Here is a 14,776-nt window from a genome sequence, read left to right on the forward strand (position 1 = left end):
GTCAGTTGGGGTCAACTGTGCTGGTTGTGTTCCCTCTCAACTCTTTGTGCATCCCCAGCCTGCTCACTGGTGAGGTGGGGTGAGAGGCCTTCACTCTGTGCAAGTGCTACTCAGCAATGACTAAAACATCCCTGTGTTATCAGCCCTGTTTCCAGCACAAATCCAAAACAGGGCCCCATACCAGCTACTATGAAGAAAATTAGCTCAGCCAAAACCAGCGCAGAAATGAAAGAGAAGGAAGGGTAGAGTGGAATAGTCAAGTCAGACAGGAGACAGACTTTGTATGAATGTCCTTCAGTGAGAATCCTCAAGAAGCAACCAGCATATTCTAAAGCAGTGTGTAGTAAATTAAAATGTGGACCTCTTCTGTATGTGGACATGGCACTTGAAAGATGGAACACCTGGATGAGAAAGCATGGAAATAAGGCTTTTGAATACTGCACTGATCATTCAAGTATATATAGAGAGCTTTAGATAGAAACATTGCTTTAAGTGTTTTTAGTTCTAAGTTTTCTACCAATCAAATTACATCCAGATGTCAGTAATTAAAAGGCTAAGTAAATTTTTGAAAACAAAGAGATGAATCAGGAATGTCATCACTTTTCTGTGTGCTTCTGCTCACCCTCTAGTAAACCAAGTACTGTCACTTGTTTCATCTCTCCTCTGCAGCTGTTGCACCTCTGTGGCCACAGGGCATTTGTTGGTTTCCTTGAATTGCCTGTTTCTCATGGAAATGTTGTGCTTGTTCCCTGTATTGTAGCAAATGTGTAGGGAAGTAAATTTCCTTTTGATAGTAAGTGCATTTGTTCAGACTTTCAGCTCTTCTCTGAAGGTTCATTTTAAATGAAACATGAAAGAAAATATTTATGTCCCTTGTGTACACAAAAGCATTTCAAGTAAACTCTAGTTGAGACAGCTTTATGCAGCATTTGATTGCTTATGCTGACATGTTTATGACAGCACTGTAGGGTCTTCAGTAATGGAATATAAGTTGTGCAGTTTTTCTTTTACCTAGAACATAGCTTTAAATTTTGTAGACCAAAATCCTCAGTTTTAAACAAAGCTGCTACAGGAGAGTAGTAGGATGTTGTATGTTTGTTAATGGGAATGACCAATCTGTATAATTTAATGCCCCTCAACTTTTATTAGCTGTTGGGGACAAACCTAAAGTCACATTTAAAAACAAGTAAAAGGTGCAGACTTTTCCATCTTGTCCTTTAAACATCTTTAGCCTGCATTATTTTTCCTAGTACTGTCTGCACCATTAGATGCAGCTGTTTCTTCCAGCTGATTGTATTCAGTCACTGCCAAAAACTTGCTGCTGGATACTTGATTCCCTTAATTGCCTTCCCTCTCTTGAAAATGAGTCAATTTTTTCGTTTGCTGTGAATTGTAAACATTATAACCTCAGTGTTCTTAATAAGTAGTTGCAGTATGTTATCTACACATTATATTGTTTAATCTAGTATTTTAACGATTTGTACATGTAGATATATTTTAATCAACTGCTTAAATAATGAAGTAATTGATTATACAAATCTGTTTTCATAGGTAACAACATTAGGACACTAGAACAGGTTTTTTAGGTAGTTTAGTGTTGCTGGATTCAAACACTTTTCTAAGAGTGTTTTCAGGTTTTTAAATATTTCAGCCCTACAAATGTTTTAGGAGAAATCGTTTTAGCATTTTACTCTCCTAAACATCTTTATAGCCAATAGCAAGTTAGGCAGCTAATTAGGAGTCAGATGTTCAACCATTTTCATGGGTCTGACTCCTAGCACGTGGAGTATTCCAGGCTGTTAGCTTGGGGAATAAAGTATCTAACAGTGATATCTTTTTTTTTCCTCCCCTCAGTATCCTAGAAGTATGTGTTACCTTTTCTTACTACCCTTCTTATCGCTCTTTGTACAATCTCTGGGCCGTATCATTTGTGATGTAAAAGCTAGCCCTAATTGTATTTGTTGCAATTATTAAATAATACTAATATACTTTGAATTAATTCCTCTTCTTTCATCTAGAAATTTGCTTTTGGATACTGCAAATTGGTTTCTTTGCTGGTTTTATACATTCATATAGCAGCTGGTTTTTGTTTTATATCTGAATAGCATTCCAGGTTACATTTTGTTTACACACATCAAGGAACCATAATCTTTACTTCTGTGACCTTATAAAGCTTGCAATAATTATAAGGCTTAATTTGACCAACATGTGTACAAGTTGTAAAATATCTTAACACCTTTCTTCGTAAACCAGTTCCGATCTTAAAGCAATTCATGGATTGTTCTTAACTTCTAAAGTGCTAATGAATTTTTAGTAGTTTTACTGAACTTGTATACGGTTGATTGAGGGTTTTTTTCCAAGCACTACAACAGAAATTGTCTTTTATCAAGAGCTCTTGGAGCATTGTTTTCAACCTTTTGGTCCAGCAGAGAACCTTTTTCTCATTTAGAAATACCCAAACTTTTATTTGGCCAGAGCAAGGGTGTTTCGTAAAATGCTTTGTTTTCTTGCCATAAAAACTCTAGGAAGCCCTGTTACGAAAGAAATGCTGTCAAGTGGCTTTCCTCCTGCCTTTATCACTGATGTTCAATAACCATTCAAAACTTAGAGGGTCAGGTAAGAGCTTTCTTAATAGAGCAGTGACATTATTTCTGGTTAGCCTCCGATATGTTATATTTGCTGAGAGCTCCAATGCATTTTTCATTTGATTTTATTTTGTTTGTTTGTTTTTTGTTTTGTGGTTCTATCATCTTTTACAGAAGGGAATTTTTTTTTTTAAGTTTAGTTTAACCAACTAAATGCTAATGGATCCACTGAGAGGTTATTCAGAAATGTTTGCTAATGTGTTTTGCTTTAGGAAAATATCCAGCATAGTTGGATTGAGAATGCAGCATGGCAAAGTGTTTTTCCAATAGCAATATTTGGAAAATCGTATCTGTGAATGGTGCTGTATGCTCATTGTTGCATATATGTGTGTGTTTTAAGCTACAACAGATTAAGTGAATACTTCAACACAGCAAAATAAGTACCTGAAGATAGAAGAACAAGAATGAGGAACTCTGAGTACTTGACATAGTATTTTGGAGCTTCAAAATTGCACCTTTACTTGCTTGATAATTGAGCTTGTTATTTCTTTTTTACCTGTCCTTTAAATATTGATCCTGCAAAGACTTGTGCATGTGATTAACACTAAATGAAAGTGTTCAGGCTGATAAAATTAGGCAGGTTCCTCAGTCCTTGCAAGATTCAGGTCTCTGGTTCCTTAATGTTTATATTCTTGAGATATATTTAATTTACTTTTTTATGCAAAACATATTTCCAAACATCCTGTAAGAGTTTTTGTTAGCTTTTCTTAATGGGATAATTTAAGTGGGAAAATTTAACTTTTATTGTGGAGTCAGAGGGAAGGACAAATATTGTGATGAATGAGGGGAAATGAATGGCAAACTCTAATACAAGATTTCATAAACGCTGCCAACAACAGACATACCACCATATTCACCAACTTTACTGCTATGTCACTTTTCAGTAAAAAATAAAAAAATACCTATTTGCTATGAGTGTTCCAAAGGGAATAAAAGATAAGTGTCTTGATTGCTCTAATTTTTAGCGCTGTAGCTGGTGAAATGGTATGAACTATCTTGCAGAACCCTGAATGCTATCAGTGTTTGGTGTTAAGAACCTGATTTATTTCACATTAGCACTCAAGGAAACACATTTGTTTGCTTATGTTAGTTACTGCATTGATAGGGACTGTCAACTGGCTCTTTAGTTAGTGTTATCAAGAGAAAGCTTTTTTTACGATCTCTTCTTAAGACATTACCAATAGTGAGGAGCTCACCTGAAACCTGAGGCTTGTCTTCATGCTTACCTGTCTTCATTGCTTTTTTATAATTATGTGCATTTCTCTGTCTGTGTCTGTATATATATCATTCACTATGTACATTCATACTTTTTTCTGCAGTAAGTTAGTGACTACCTAGGAATCAAAAATCTCAGTTGGGTCTTTGCTTCTGTGGGTTGAAGATATACCTGCCTGGTTCTTGATTTTTTTTTTTAATTTTTTTTTTTTAATGTACCATACAGTTGCCTCTAGAGAATGAAAATCCAAAGAAGCTAGAAGTGTGATAAATGAAAAATTAGAATAGTGACATCTGTGTTACATAAGACGTTCTGAAGTCAAATATGTTCGTCAGAAATAGTCTCTAGGAAGTTCATGTTTATAACTACTACTGGGAATCATCTGTTTTACTGCAAAGAAAAAGCTATCTTCTGTAAATGTTTTATTTTGAATCACTTCTTCTGCCTGAACAGAATTTGCTATTACTTGTCAAACCTTGTAAGATATACTTAATTTGTTTTGGTTTTTTTAATTTGCATTGTAGGTTTTGACTTTTGCCTATAAGCATGCATTGGTAAATAAAATGTACGGGAGAGGTCTCAAGTTTGCCACAAAACTTGCAGAAGAAAAACCAACAAAGGACAACTTGAAAAACTGCATTCAGGTAAGCAGTATTTGGTCAAGTAATAGACTATGATCATGCTGAGTAAACTTTTAAGAGCAAGATATAAGTCTTTTGGAATTTTTGATACTTTTTACATTTTAGAAACCACTAAATGGAACATTTTATCTTTATCCAGGCTTTGGTAGCTTGCCCTCCATTTTTGATAGTGATTTCTTTTTCTAGAATAACTCATTTGTGAGTAACTGTCATTTTTAGCAGATTTACTTTATGGAACTTCCTTTGGGGCATAAAGGAGGTAGACAGCTTAGCCAAAGATATCTGCATATTTAAAATCCTGTTATGTTGCGGTTTAACCACTATTATTTTTTACTATTATTAATCATAATTACTGTTAGTAGAATATAGGTGGAGAATTAATGGAAATTACGGTAGTTCCTAGGATAAGATTTTTGTGCATTGAGTTAAAAGACTGTCGATCATATGGGGGAGGCAGAAATTTCCCCCTTTCAGGACTAAGGAATTCAAAGATCACTAGTTCTCCAATCTGTTATCTTTCTATAACTGACATTTTTAGTAAGATGTTGATATCTGTGCAGTGTTCGTTTAGATTTAGATGTTAAAAAGAATGACTCTTTTTTTAATGTCTGCTTTTTTTCTTCAGCTAATGAAGTTGCTTGGATGGACTCATTGTGCAACTTTCACTGAGAATTGGCTTCCTGTCATGTATCCACCTGATTATTGCGTATTCTAGAAAATCAACAGTTGTAAAATTAAAATGATTTTATATGGGGCAGGATAGAAAAAGATAAGTTTGACTTTTTATTCGAACGCATGTTTTCATTACTGAATGCTGATTATTAAATTGTGTGTATTTATCAGTAAAGGCACCTGGGTACAGTTAATACCTGTTAACCTAACTCCTATAATTAGGGAGTTTCCTTATTGTGCATCCCATTGCTGGCAATGGATGTGCCAGAACTGCCAACACCAAGGATTTGGAATCAGGTTGGAAAGACTTACTGCATGCATGTTAGGTTCTGAACTGTTACTTTTAACTGCAAACCTGTAAAAGTTCTGTATTTTTTACGATAAACTGAATTTTAACATGTTTGATCTTAATTTCAGTTGTATGAAGGCCTTAAAGCTACTTCAAGAGTGGCTAAACTCTTACTTATTAGACAAAAATAATGGAATACGTGTATTGTTTGCAAGAGTTTACATTTAATTTTTTTTAAGAAAAATTCAACCTCTCAAACTGTTATGGTGTTTGAATTGCTGATGCATAGGTGCTCTTGTAAATCTTCATTTTGGAGTGATTTCAGACAAACTCAAAAATCTGTGTGAAGCTGAGTATCAAGGACAGACTGATACATGTATGAAAGTGCCAGACAGTTACATCTTGATCGGATATTGTAAAGCTATACATATATGTTTATTAATGTTAAAAGTATAAACCACAGCAGAATAAATGTGCAAAGCTGAAGATCAAAAAAACACTATGTGCACTCTGATACTTTAAAAGATTTTTATAATTAATAAAAATACTGAAGCTAAAAATTGTATTGGTTTCTGGATTAGTACATAAAAAAAACTTGCTGAAAGAAAACACCTTACAAACAAAAGTTCAGTGCAGCCCAGAAGATCAGTGCTTTTTGTTAAAGCCTTGTTACTGACTACTGCTATGAAAATTGTTCCTTCAGTGAAGGGAAATTGGTCTGTTTGAACAGGTCATATGTATCAACCAGAGACAAATTGCCGTATCCTTTGCCTTGCTAGTTTTTTCAATACTTGCAATGCAAAACTGAAATACAACTGCGACTTTACAAATGTAAATGCACATAAGGTGCAACATAATCCTGCAAAGCATTCCAAACTGTGAGGTCCTGCCACTAAATCAAGAATAGTGATAGTTTTCTCTTTAATTTTCTCTTACTGTGGCTTTAAGCAACTTGACATTGGATTCTGGAAATTCTGCTAGAATAGTTGTGTTAAATATATTGGAAAGTTTTTCCAAAAATTCGTAGTCTGTAGTAAATCTGAATTTATTGGCCCATAGTAATACTGTTCCTGGCTTACAAAAATACACCATTGTTGCTAGCAGGGGATCCAGAGCTGCATGATGGTACACAACATCAGTTGCCAGTATGAAATCATAATGGTAAGTTGATACAGGAAAATCTTCGTTGAGGCCTTCTCCCCATACCAGTTTTCTCACTTCAGGTTTGTGCATATTCATGTTTTGTGTATTTCTTGAAATATTATATGAGAGATTTTCAAGAACTTCAGGCAGATCGGTAGCTGTAACATGAGCTCCTAAAGAAAACATGAATTTGTTTCAATTCACAGAATCATCAAGGTCAGAAGAGACCTTCAAGATCATTTGGTCCAACTGTGAACCCAGCTCTGCCATAATCACCCCTAAACCATTTCCCCAAGTCCCACATCCAGATGCCTCTTGAAAACTTCAGAGATGGTGACTACACCACCTCCATGGGCAACTTATTCCAATGCCTAAACCACTCTACAGTAAAAAAAATAAAACATCTAACTTTAAGGCCATTTCCTCTCATCCTTTCACTCGAAACATGGCAGAATTCATAGATAAATAGTTAAACATATATAAAACTTTATCTACATAACTTCTCCAGCCTCCCCCTTGGCAGTAACTAGGGTAGTTAACAAAAGAGTTTTTTACAATAATTTTCATTTAAAAAAAACCAAACAACCAGTGACGAAGTTTATTTCAATTGTTGTTTCATTTCCTTAAAGTCACAGTGGCAGGACTAAATCATCTTTCACAGAAAATCTAAAAGAAAATACAAATTTACCAACCTAAGATACAGGCCACAATGGAAAGCAAGCCTGTTCCAGCACCAATTTCCAAAACTTTTTTGTCTTTGAGGTTGAATTGTTCTTGATTTGATTCCAGATATTGAGATAAAGCCAGTGCCTAAAATGGTTAACACATATCCATAAGAGGGTAACAGCTAAGTTGCACAAAAATTCATTAGATGTTTTTATGCAAAGGTGTTGGTTTTTTTAGTAAAATGAAAAACACTGAAGGGTGTAACATAAAAATGTAATATGGAAAGAATTGCGATGTTCTGTTTTTTTATATTAAAAAATTAAAGCAGTTTATTTTTAATTTACTTTTATGGGATATGGATTTGCTACACATTTCTATGTGAGTCTTCTGACAGCTCAAGATACGCAGTGGTAAAATGTAAACCATACAGTCAGAGCACCAAACGAGATTTAACAATATGTAAAAAGTAATGTTCTGGTTTATGATCATAAATGTTATGCTTTATTATTGCTATTATCAAGTAAATTCAGACTTCAGCAGAGATTTTTGGAAAACCTGTTTTTTTTCAATTTTTTTTAGCAAAGGAAATATTAAAAATTTATTTACCAACTTGACACTTGTCTTGGTAATCATATAAACTTTAAAAAGGAAACAGCACTGTATGGAAATATTGTTTGTCAGGCCTTTGTAAAGATCTTATCAATAGAATATAAAGGGGCTGTTTATAAACAACATAAACTGATGCCAAAGAAACTGTCTTCCCCCTTTTGCTTCTCTTCTTCAGAGTTGTGTTACTATTTTAATTCTTGTGCTTTTCATAATGCAACACTGTCTACCTACTCTGAGAAAGCTGACAGCTAATAAATCACTAGTCCAATTTGTGCAACCTCTCCATTTTCTTGGATAGTTGTACCATCTGCATTCTAACACCTGATTAATGTGCGAATTGATGATCGGACATGTCAAAATAAGATACTGTTTCACCCACACATACGCTTTCTTTCTATTGTTTTGAAATTGTCTGCCATTTTTTTGTGAGCTTTTTAAATAAATGTGGATCTGAAAATTTTGAAATCCTAATTTTCATGTCTTTATCGTTGACCCTCTCTTCCCTCAAAGGCAGTTTTCTCAGTCCATGTGAAATTCTGTTTTTAAGAGCAGGAGAAACAGAGATTGAAGAACTGTTTGCAAGTGTGGTTTCCTATACTGTGATGGAGCTGTTCCAGCCTGTTCTTTAAAGGAAGCATGTTTAATTGTTATAACCTCCTTTATTTAATCTCTCACAATTTTCTTTTTCAGCCTCCTTTTTGTACTGCTGATTGCTTACCTCCTAGCAGTGACTGATTGGAAACATGAAGGAAGCTGAATGCTTCTTCCTCAGTTCCCTTTCTGAATTTTTTTGAACGCCTGCATCCAATTTACGAATGCTTTAATGCCATAGTCCTTTTGGTGTGAACTGGCAAATTACCCTAAGGCAGAACTTTCTGCTGAAGGTCTTTGTCCTGCGTAGGGAAACCTCCATTGTCGGAAGTATCATCTAAGAAAGCTTCCTTAATGTTTGTGTGCTGCTGTCATGGTTTACTCTTGTGTCCTGTCAGCTTTCTGCCGTGTCATGCACTTACCCCCGGCCATACCACGGCTCCAAAGTGTTCTATGGACTCCTGAATGATGATCCGGTGGCCAACATATGTATAGTGCTCTTTATCGAAGTAGTGCGAAACTCTAGGAACCCAGTTCTGCAGTATTTTGAGAGTTACTGGTGAGCCTGTGAGAGAAAAGTTGAAATTGGTGTCTTTATATGCAACTTGGTAAAAAGTGTCTTGCAAAAATAGTGTGTGGGCACACAGACTAGAAAGCTGTCAGGCCATCGGCCTTGAATTTCAGAATCATTAAGGTTGGGAAAGATCTGGGAGATTGTTGAATCTAACCCTTAACCAACCCAGCACCTCTGTGTTCATCACTAAAACATGTTCTCAAGTGCCACATCTTTTAAACACTTCTGGGGATGGTGATTTGATCACTTCCCTGGGCAGCCTGTTCCAATGCCTGACCACCCTTTCAGTGAAGACTAGCTGCTGTCCAAAAGCAGACACTCTGGCTGACCAGGTAGTGAAAGAAACAATGGTCATTTCCTGCCATTCTGAGTGTTCACGTGGGCAATTTACTAAATCAAATATAAAGTTGTTCTAATTACAGCTAGAAGACTTTCAGGACCAAGTTACCTTGTATTTTGGGGTAAGATAGTTCATATTGAGTATGAAGATAGTATGTAGGTGTTTGTGCTGTAGATTTCATTTGTGGGGTCAACAGCTCTAGAACATCAAATGTCTTTTTAAATAAGAAGAGATTAGAATTTACCTCTTTCATTGAAGAAAACCTAACTCTTTTTAGTGGTTGTTTTTTAAGCATCCTTCCACAGAAGGAGAGTTGTAAGATACTCTTTAAGTATGTGTTGACAAAACAGTGTGGTTCAGCAAGTCAGTACTATGGCTGTGCTAGTGTGTCTCATCATAGCAAGCAGGCTCATGGGTGAGGCTTTTCAGAAGAGCTGTGCTGAACTGTTCCATCTGATCTCACTGAAAACAAGGACACAGATCTGAATGACTGTACTGTTGCTGGAAGCCTGTTAGCAGGATATGCACAGAATTAACCTTAACTGCAAAGAAAAATTTTGCTCTGGCTAGCATGGATTTTAATTGTTACCTGCCAGGAATCCTTGGTAGCTGTTGGAGCAGTTTAGCCTGTTGAAATTTGTAATACCACAGCTTCAACAGTGCCAGCCCAATTAATGCATATTATAATCATATCTCTGATTGTAATTGACAAATAATTCTTAGATGTCCAAGTAAAATTCAGAGACCTTTTTAAATATACATCTGAATTATGGAGATAGTAATTTTTTTGTAGATTTAGTCTGATAATATATGCAAACATAAGGAGAAATGGGAAAATTGGATGTCAAAAGGCAAAGTGACATGGTGACATCTACTATTTGAAGACTGACAAAAATCAAAATAGGAACTGCTAGCATGCCATAGCAATTGCAGAATTTAAATGGGATTAAACCTGTGTCAGATTCTGCATGCTTGGAGCTGCAAGTGCAGTTTTCAGAGTCACACTGCTCTTCACAGGTTTCTTCTTCCTCAGATTGGCAGTCCATTGCTCTTTGAATTTTGTTGGGAAATGGTGGCTGCTGTGCAGAGATCATAGCAGAAGAACTGAAACAGAAGGGGAAAACTAATGTAAAATCTTGCAGGCACTCTCTTTGTATGAGACATGACTGGAAGAAGACATGAGTAGTTTGGGTGGACTTTGGTGGACTTTTGGGGGTTTTTTTCAGTGATGGTTTGAAGGGACAAGATGACATAATATTCCCACTCCACTGAGTGTTATGACCACTTTCTGATAATGCAGTAATGCTGTCAGAATTTTTATTTTATCACATTTATCATATTTATTATTGTGTTTATTTTAACATTTATACAGACTCTTTGCATTATGTCACTGAATTGATGCCACTAATCAGTCTGAAAATTGAGCTACTTTTATCAATTGAAGCAATAACTGAGAAAGATAACTGTCTTTTAACATCTATGACTTCTAATCTGTGCAATTTACTGTTTTCCAAAAAACTTGGGACTTGGCATTCCTGAGATAAAACTGTTTCATTTGCTGCAACCAGTGCTCTTGATTTTGTCTCAGCATCCAGTTACCTAATCTTCCCTGCCTTTTCTTGCAGAACAGCTTAATGAATTACTCTGAAATGTAGTGAACTGCAGAGTATGCAGATAGCAGTCAGGAAATCATTGCAGTGAGCAGTTTGAATCCATAGGGCTTTTTGGAGAATTGTATGTGTTGTGAATGATTGTGCATCCTCAGTGTACAGGGCAGCACCCAGCCTAAAAAGGAACTGATTGATACCAACTAATATCAATAAAAGCAGGAATAGGACTGGATCTAAATTTACCTGGGGAGTAATATGTCAGCGACACTTCTTGCTTGACTGGAATTTTATTCAGTGAAGCACCAGCCTATATCTGTGTGTGTATATAGATAGAAAAATAGATAAGGTATACACACACAGTAAAGAGCAAAAAAAAGGTTCATAACCTGCTCTGGCCAGAGGCTGTACAAGCTCACCCTTCCCACATAACCTGACAGCTGGAGTGAGCTATGTTTTTATCCATGATGAAAACATTTATCCATTCTGCTCATTCTTGAGACTGCATATTTGCTCTCTCCAGCCCCAGGCACTGCAGACTAAGCGTTGTATAATTTGGGTTGCATCATACTGCAGGAGGCTGTTGTGGATATCCTGACCAGAAGGGGTAAATGTTTGGCAGTGACCAAAAAGTTCAGCAATGCCTGCAGGTAGTTTTTTAAGGAGCAGAGTACCTGCTGACTTGTGTGAGTGGTTTATTTGGACATGATATTGACACTATTGCAGTTTTACTGATACGTGATATATTCCTTATTGCTGCTCTGTTTATTCACAAGGATGGGATTTAGATTCTAATTCCTCTGACACTGCATTTGCTCAGTCTTGACAGCAATTTTATACTGTTTCAGAAAAGAGTGCTTTGAAGGAAATTGATTTCTGCAGATTTTGATTTTCTTTTCTTCAGAGGCCCTCCATCTGGCTAGTAACAAGTTCTGGCTGTGCACTTTTTGTGTGTGATTTCAGATGTGATGACAGTATTTAAGAGGCTGAAGTTAATGCTGCAGTTACGGCATTCCCTGACGAGTGAATTCATCCATGTCCACGGGTCACACATGACATTGTGCCTCCTTCCAACGACAGTGGTTTCTCATGTAATCAAAAGTAGACTTCTAGTTTTCAGCAATACCTCCTTCATGCCTTGAGCTAGAATAAAATCTGGTCATGTTTAAATGTTTTAGGAAATCTCTGTGAAAAATAAGACTTGGGCAATTGGGAAGGTACATAATGAAATGAGAAGAATCTGTCAGAACTGGTGATGGCTAAAGCCAGAAAACAGTTGGTTAAAGACCCAGTCTTCTTAACATTTCATGCTGAAACATGCAGAGCACTACATTGCCATATTCCGGGAGTTTGGGATGAGTGTTTTGTTTTGTTTTGGTGGGGGTTTTTTTGTAAGGGTCTTGTAGCATGAAATTTGTGCTATATAAATGAAAAAGCCAATCCTGAAATTAAACAGCAGGAGGAAACTTTATCTTGTCCAGTACTTTTCCATGTATAAAACCAGAAGGGCTTTTTTAATGAGTAAACTGTAATTTGTCAGTCTGAGTAGAAAGTGATCCCTCTGTATTTTTTTTCTTTCCTTAAACGAGTCACTGCAACAGGCCACAATTTCAGTTAGCTGTGGGTAGTGGTGAATTCCAGAAAACAGTTTGAAAACATGCTTAATAAATACAAGTTTGTTGATAAACACTAGGCACTCTGCATTTGTATGTCATCTAACACACTGAGCTCTGGTTTATCACTGGGGCTTCACGATGCTATATTAATATCTTATCATAGGTGTAGCTTTTGCTAAACAGAAAGCAGTTTATATGTGTGTGTGTATATATATATATATACACATTCTATTGCCATAATTATTATGTTATATATTTCATAGGAGTTAAAAGTATGGCTTGTTTTTTTAGCTGCAAACTCTACAGGACAGTTTTAGTCATATAAATTCAAGAATTCAAGAATATTAGTGTCTTGGCCTTATTGATGCATTTATTTTATCATTTTAAGTGGCAAACTACCTGAAGACTACAGGTGAGTATTGAGAAGCTATTTGCAAATAGGTGGTTGCATTTTTACACCCTCTATATGTAATATGGTCAAGTTGTTGATGCGCTTCAAGAATTATAAAAAATATTTCTTACTGGTTTGATATTTTTCTGTTCCATATTTTACTGAAAACTATATATCTCTAAAAGAATTTTGATTTAATAATGTTGCGAGTAAAATCTGTTCCCTTTGAAAGTGTTGGCTTTTTCTGAATGTGAGCAGCCAGTTTTTTTCCAAATTGATCCTGTTGGGAAATAATCATCTAAATTCTTTCAGAGTTTTAAGACCAGCATTGACTTCAGTAATAGCCTTAAGCTGTTGTGAACAAAACTTACAAAATCACATTTGATTTCTTCAAAACCTAAGGAAGAAAGAATAATTCATAAAATTATATCTATTTGACAATACCACATAGAATTAACAAGGTAATCAAACATTTAAGGGCAAATTGTAAGATGATGATAAACCTTAAGGTAACACAGTTTATCCCCTATAATAATAAACTTTGTGCCTCTTAAACTGTTGAAATCCATTGCTCAGAAAGAGCTTTTCAAATCTAGCTATGTGGCAAAAAAAAAAAAAAAAGTAGATTATTGAGTGGTAATGTAAACACAATTCTGCTGAAATGTGTTTCTCTCACCTCTACACAAAGTTGCACAGTGTACTCTGGTTTAGTCTGAAGTATTTGGGCAAAAGCCAATTTCATTTGCTCACATGGGAAATGTAATTACAGTGTGTTCTTTGCAAGACAGGGCTTAACCATAGACTCTTACCACACAGTAACATCTCTGTTTCTTAAGGTCATGCAATTTTCTCATGTTACATTACATTAAAAAAATACATTACATTAAAAAAAAAAAAAAAACCAAAAAAAAAACCAGTATAAATGCTAGGAAATAAAGAAAATGCCAGTGCTAGGAATATCAATATAAGAAACTTATATGATATTTCAATTCACAAGGTAAATGGACCCAAATACTGAAAACCAGCAGTGACAGTCAATCCTCACAAAACAGAAGGGGTTAGGAAAGCTGGATTCTGCTGGCAAACAGAGCTGACCTGAAATACAAGAATTCAGGCAAAGGTAATTCTGTTGTTAGTTAGCAGAGAACACAAATGAAGTTAGCTGAGCAGCTGTGTGGGTACCTGATGTGACAGGGCACGGGAAGTTTCCTGTGGGTGGATGCATGCTCCAGAGGTTTTTTATACAGGCGTGCACCTGAAAAGAATAACTCTCCTCTCTGGCCAGTCGGATTGCAGGCTATTTAGAGTAACATTACCAGGCAGCGCTCCAAGAACTTAATATGTTACACTAAACTCTTCCACATTTGCAGTACAAAATGAAAACTCTTTTAGACTTTGAAGTCCCAAGCATACTAACCTTCAGAAATAAGGTTCAGTTTCCTCCAACCTCTTGTTCTGTTTTTGCAGATGGAGTGCTCCCTGTGTTTGCCTTAGGTCAGCAGAGCTGAACCAAGCAAGCAACTTACTGTGGGCAAACTAGAGCATAAATAACGTGTGTGGCCACTTGGCAGCAGAGTGCAGAGAAAAGTTTGTGAAGCTCCTACTGCCAGGAAAAGGTCAAGTCTTACTTGCCCTGCTGAGTGTCTGGCTGGGGAAGCTCTGGGTACCCTCCCCTGTCCTGAGTCACAGAGGGTATAGGGAACTGACATTCCTAAGGAAACAACAACTTTCCCACTGTCTTTAGTGCAGGTCATAACCATAGGAGATATTATATCC

At 36.1% G+C, this 14,776-nt stretch overlaps 2 protein-coding genes across 3 annotated transcripts in view; one reads left to right on the plus strand and one right to left on the minus strand.

Moving 5' to 3' along the window:
• The window catches only part of TPP2 (tripeptidyl peptidase 2), a gene marked incomplete at its 5' end in the record, with an annotated part of 49,541 nt that extends 41,189 nt beyond the window's left edge, over nucleotides 1-8,352 (plus strand). Inside the window, 2 exons of the mRNA XM_029961002.1 lie at nucleotides 4,386-4,505; nucleotides 5,128-8,352. Coding sequence (XP_029816862.1) covers nucleotides 4,386-4,505; nucleotides 5,128-5,217 — 210 coding nt within the window. The remainder of the gene's footprint in view (nucleotides 1-4,385; nucleotides 4,506-5,127) is intronic.
• On the minus strand, nucleotides 5,980-14,288 carry METTL21C (methyltransferase like 21C). Of its 2 annotated transcripts, none has more exons than XM_008922657.3 (5): nucleotides 14,183-14,204; nucleotides 10,339-10,487; nucleotides 8,895-9,037; nucleotides 7,299-7,416; nucleotides 5,980-6,779 (listed from the first exon to the last, which is right to left on the minus strand). In XM_008922657.3, exons 2-5 carry the CDS (start codon nucleotides 10,478-10,480, stop codon nucleotides 6,385-6,387), a joined length of 798 nt encoding a protein of 265 aa, XP_008920905.1. In that variant the 5' UTR covers nucleotides 10,481-10,487; nucleotides 14,183-14,204; the 3' UTR covers nucleotides 5,980-6,384. The 2 variants fall into 2 exon arrangements, with proteins under 2 accessions (XP_008920905.1, XP_017926503.1); XM_018071014.2 differs by having other exon boundaries at nucleotides 6,017-6,779; nucleotides 10,339-10,490; nucleotides 14,183-14,288.
• Between the last annotated feature and the right edge of the window lie 488 nt (nucleotides 14,289-14,776).

This window comes from Manacus vitellinus, unplaced genomic scaffold (assembly GCF_001715985.3).
Source record: "Manacus vitellinus isolate BGI_N305 unplaced genomic scaffold, ASM171598v3 scaffold_2_pilon, whole genome shotgun sequence".
NCBI classification, from domain to species: domain Eukaryota; kingdom Metazoa; phylum Chordata; class Aves; order Passeriformes; family Pipridae; genus Manacus; species Manacus vitellinus.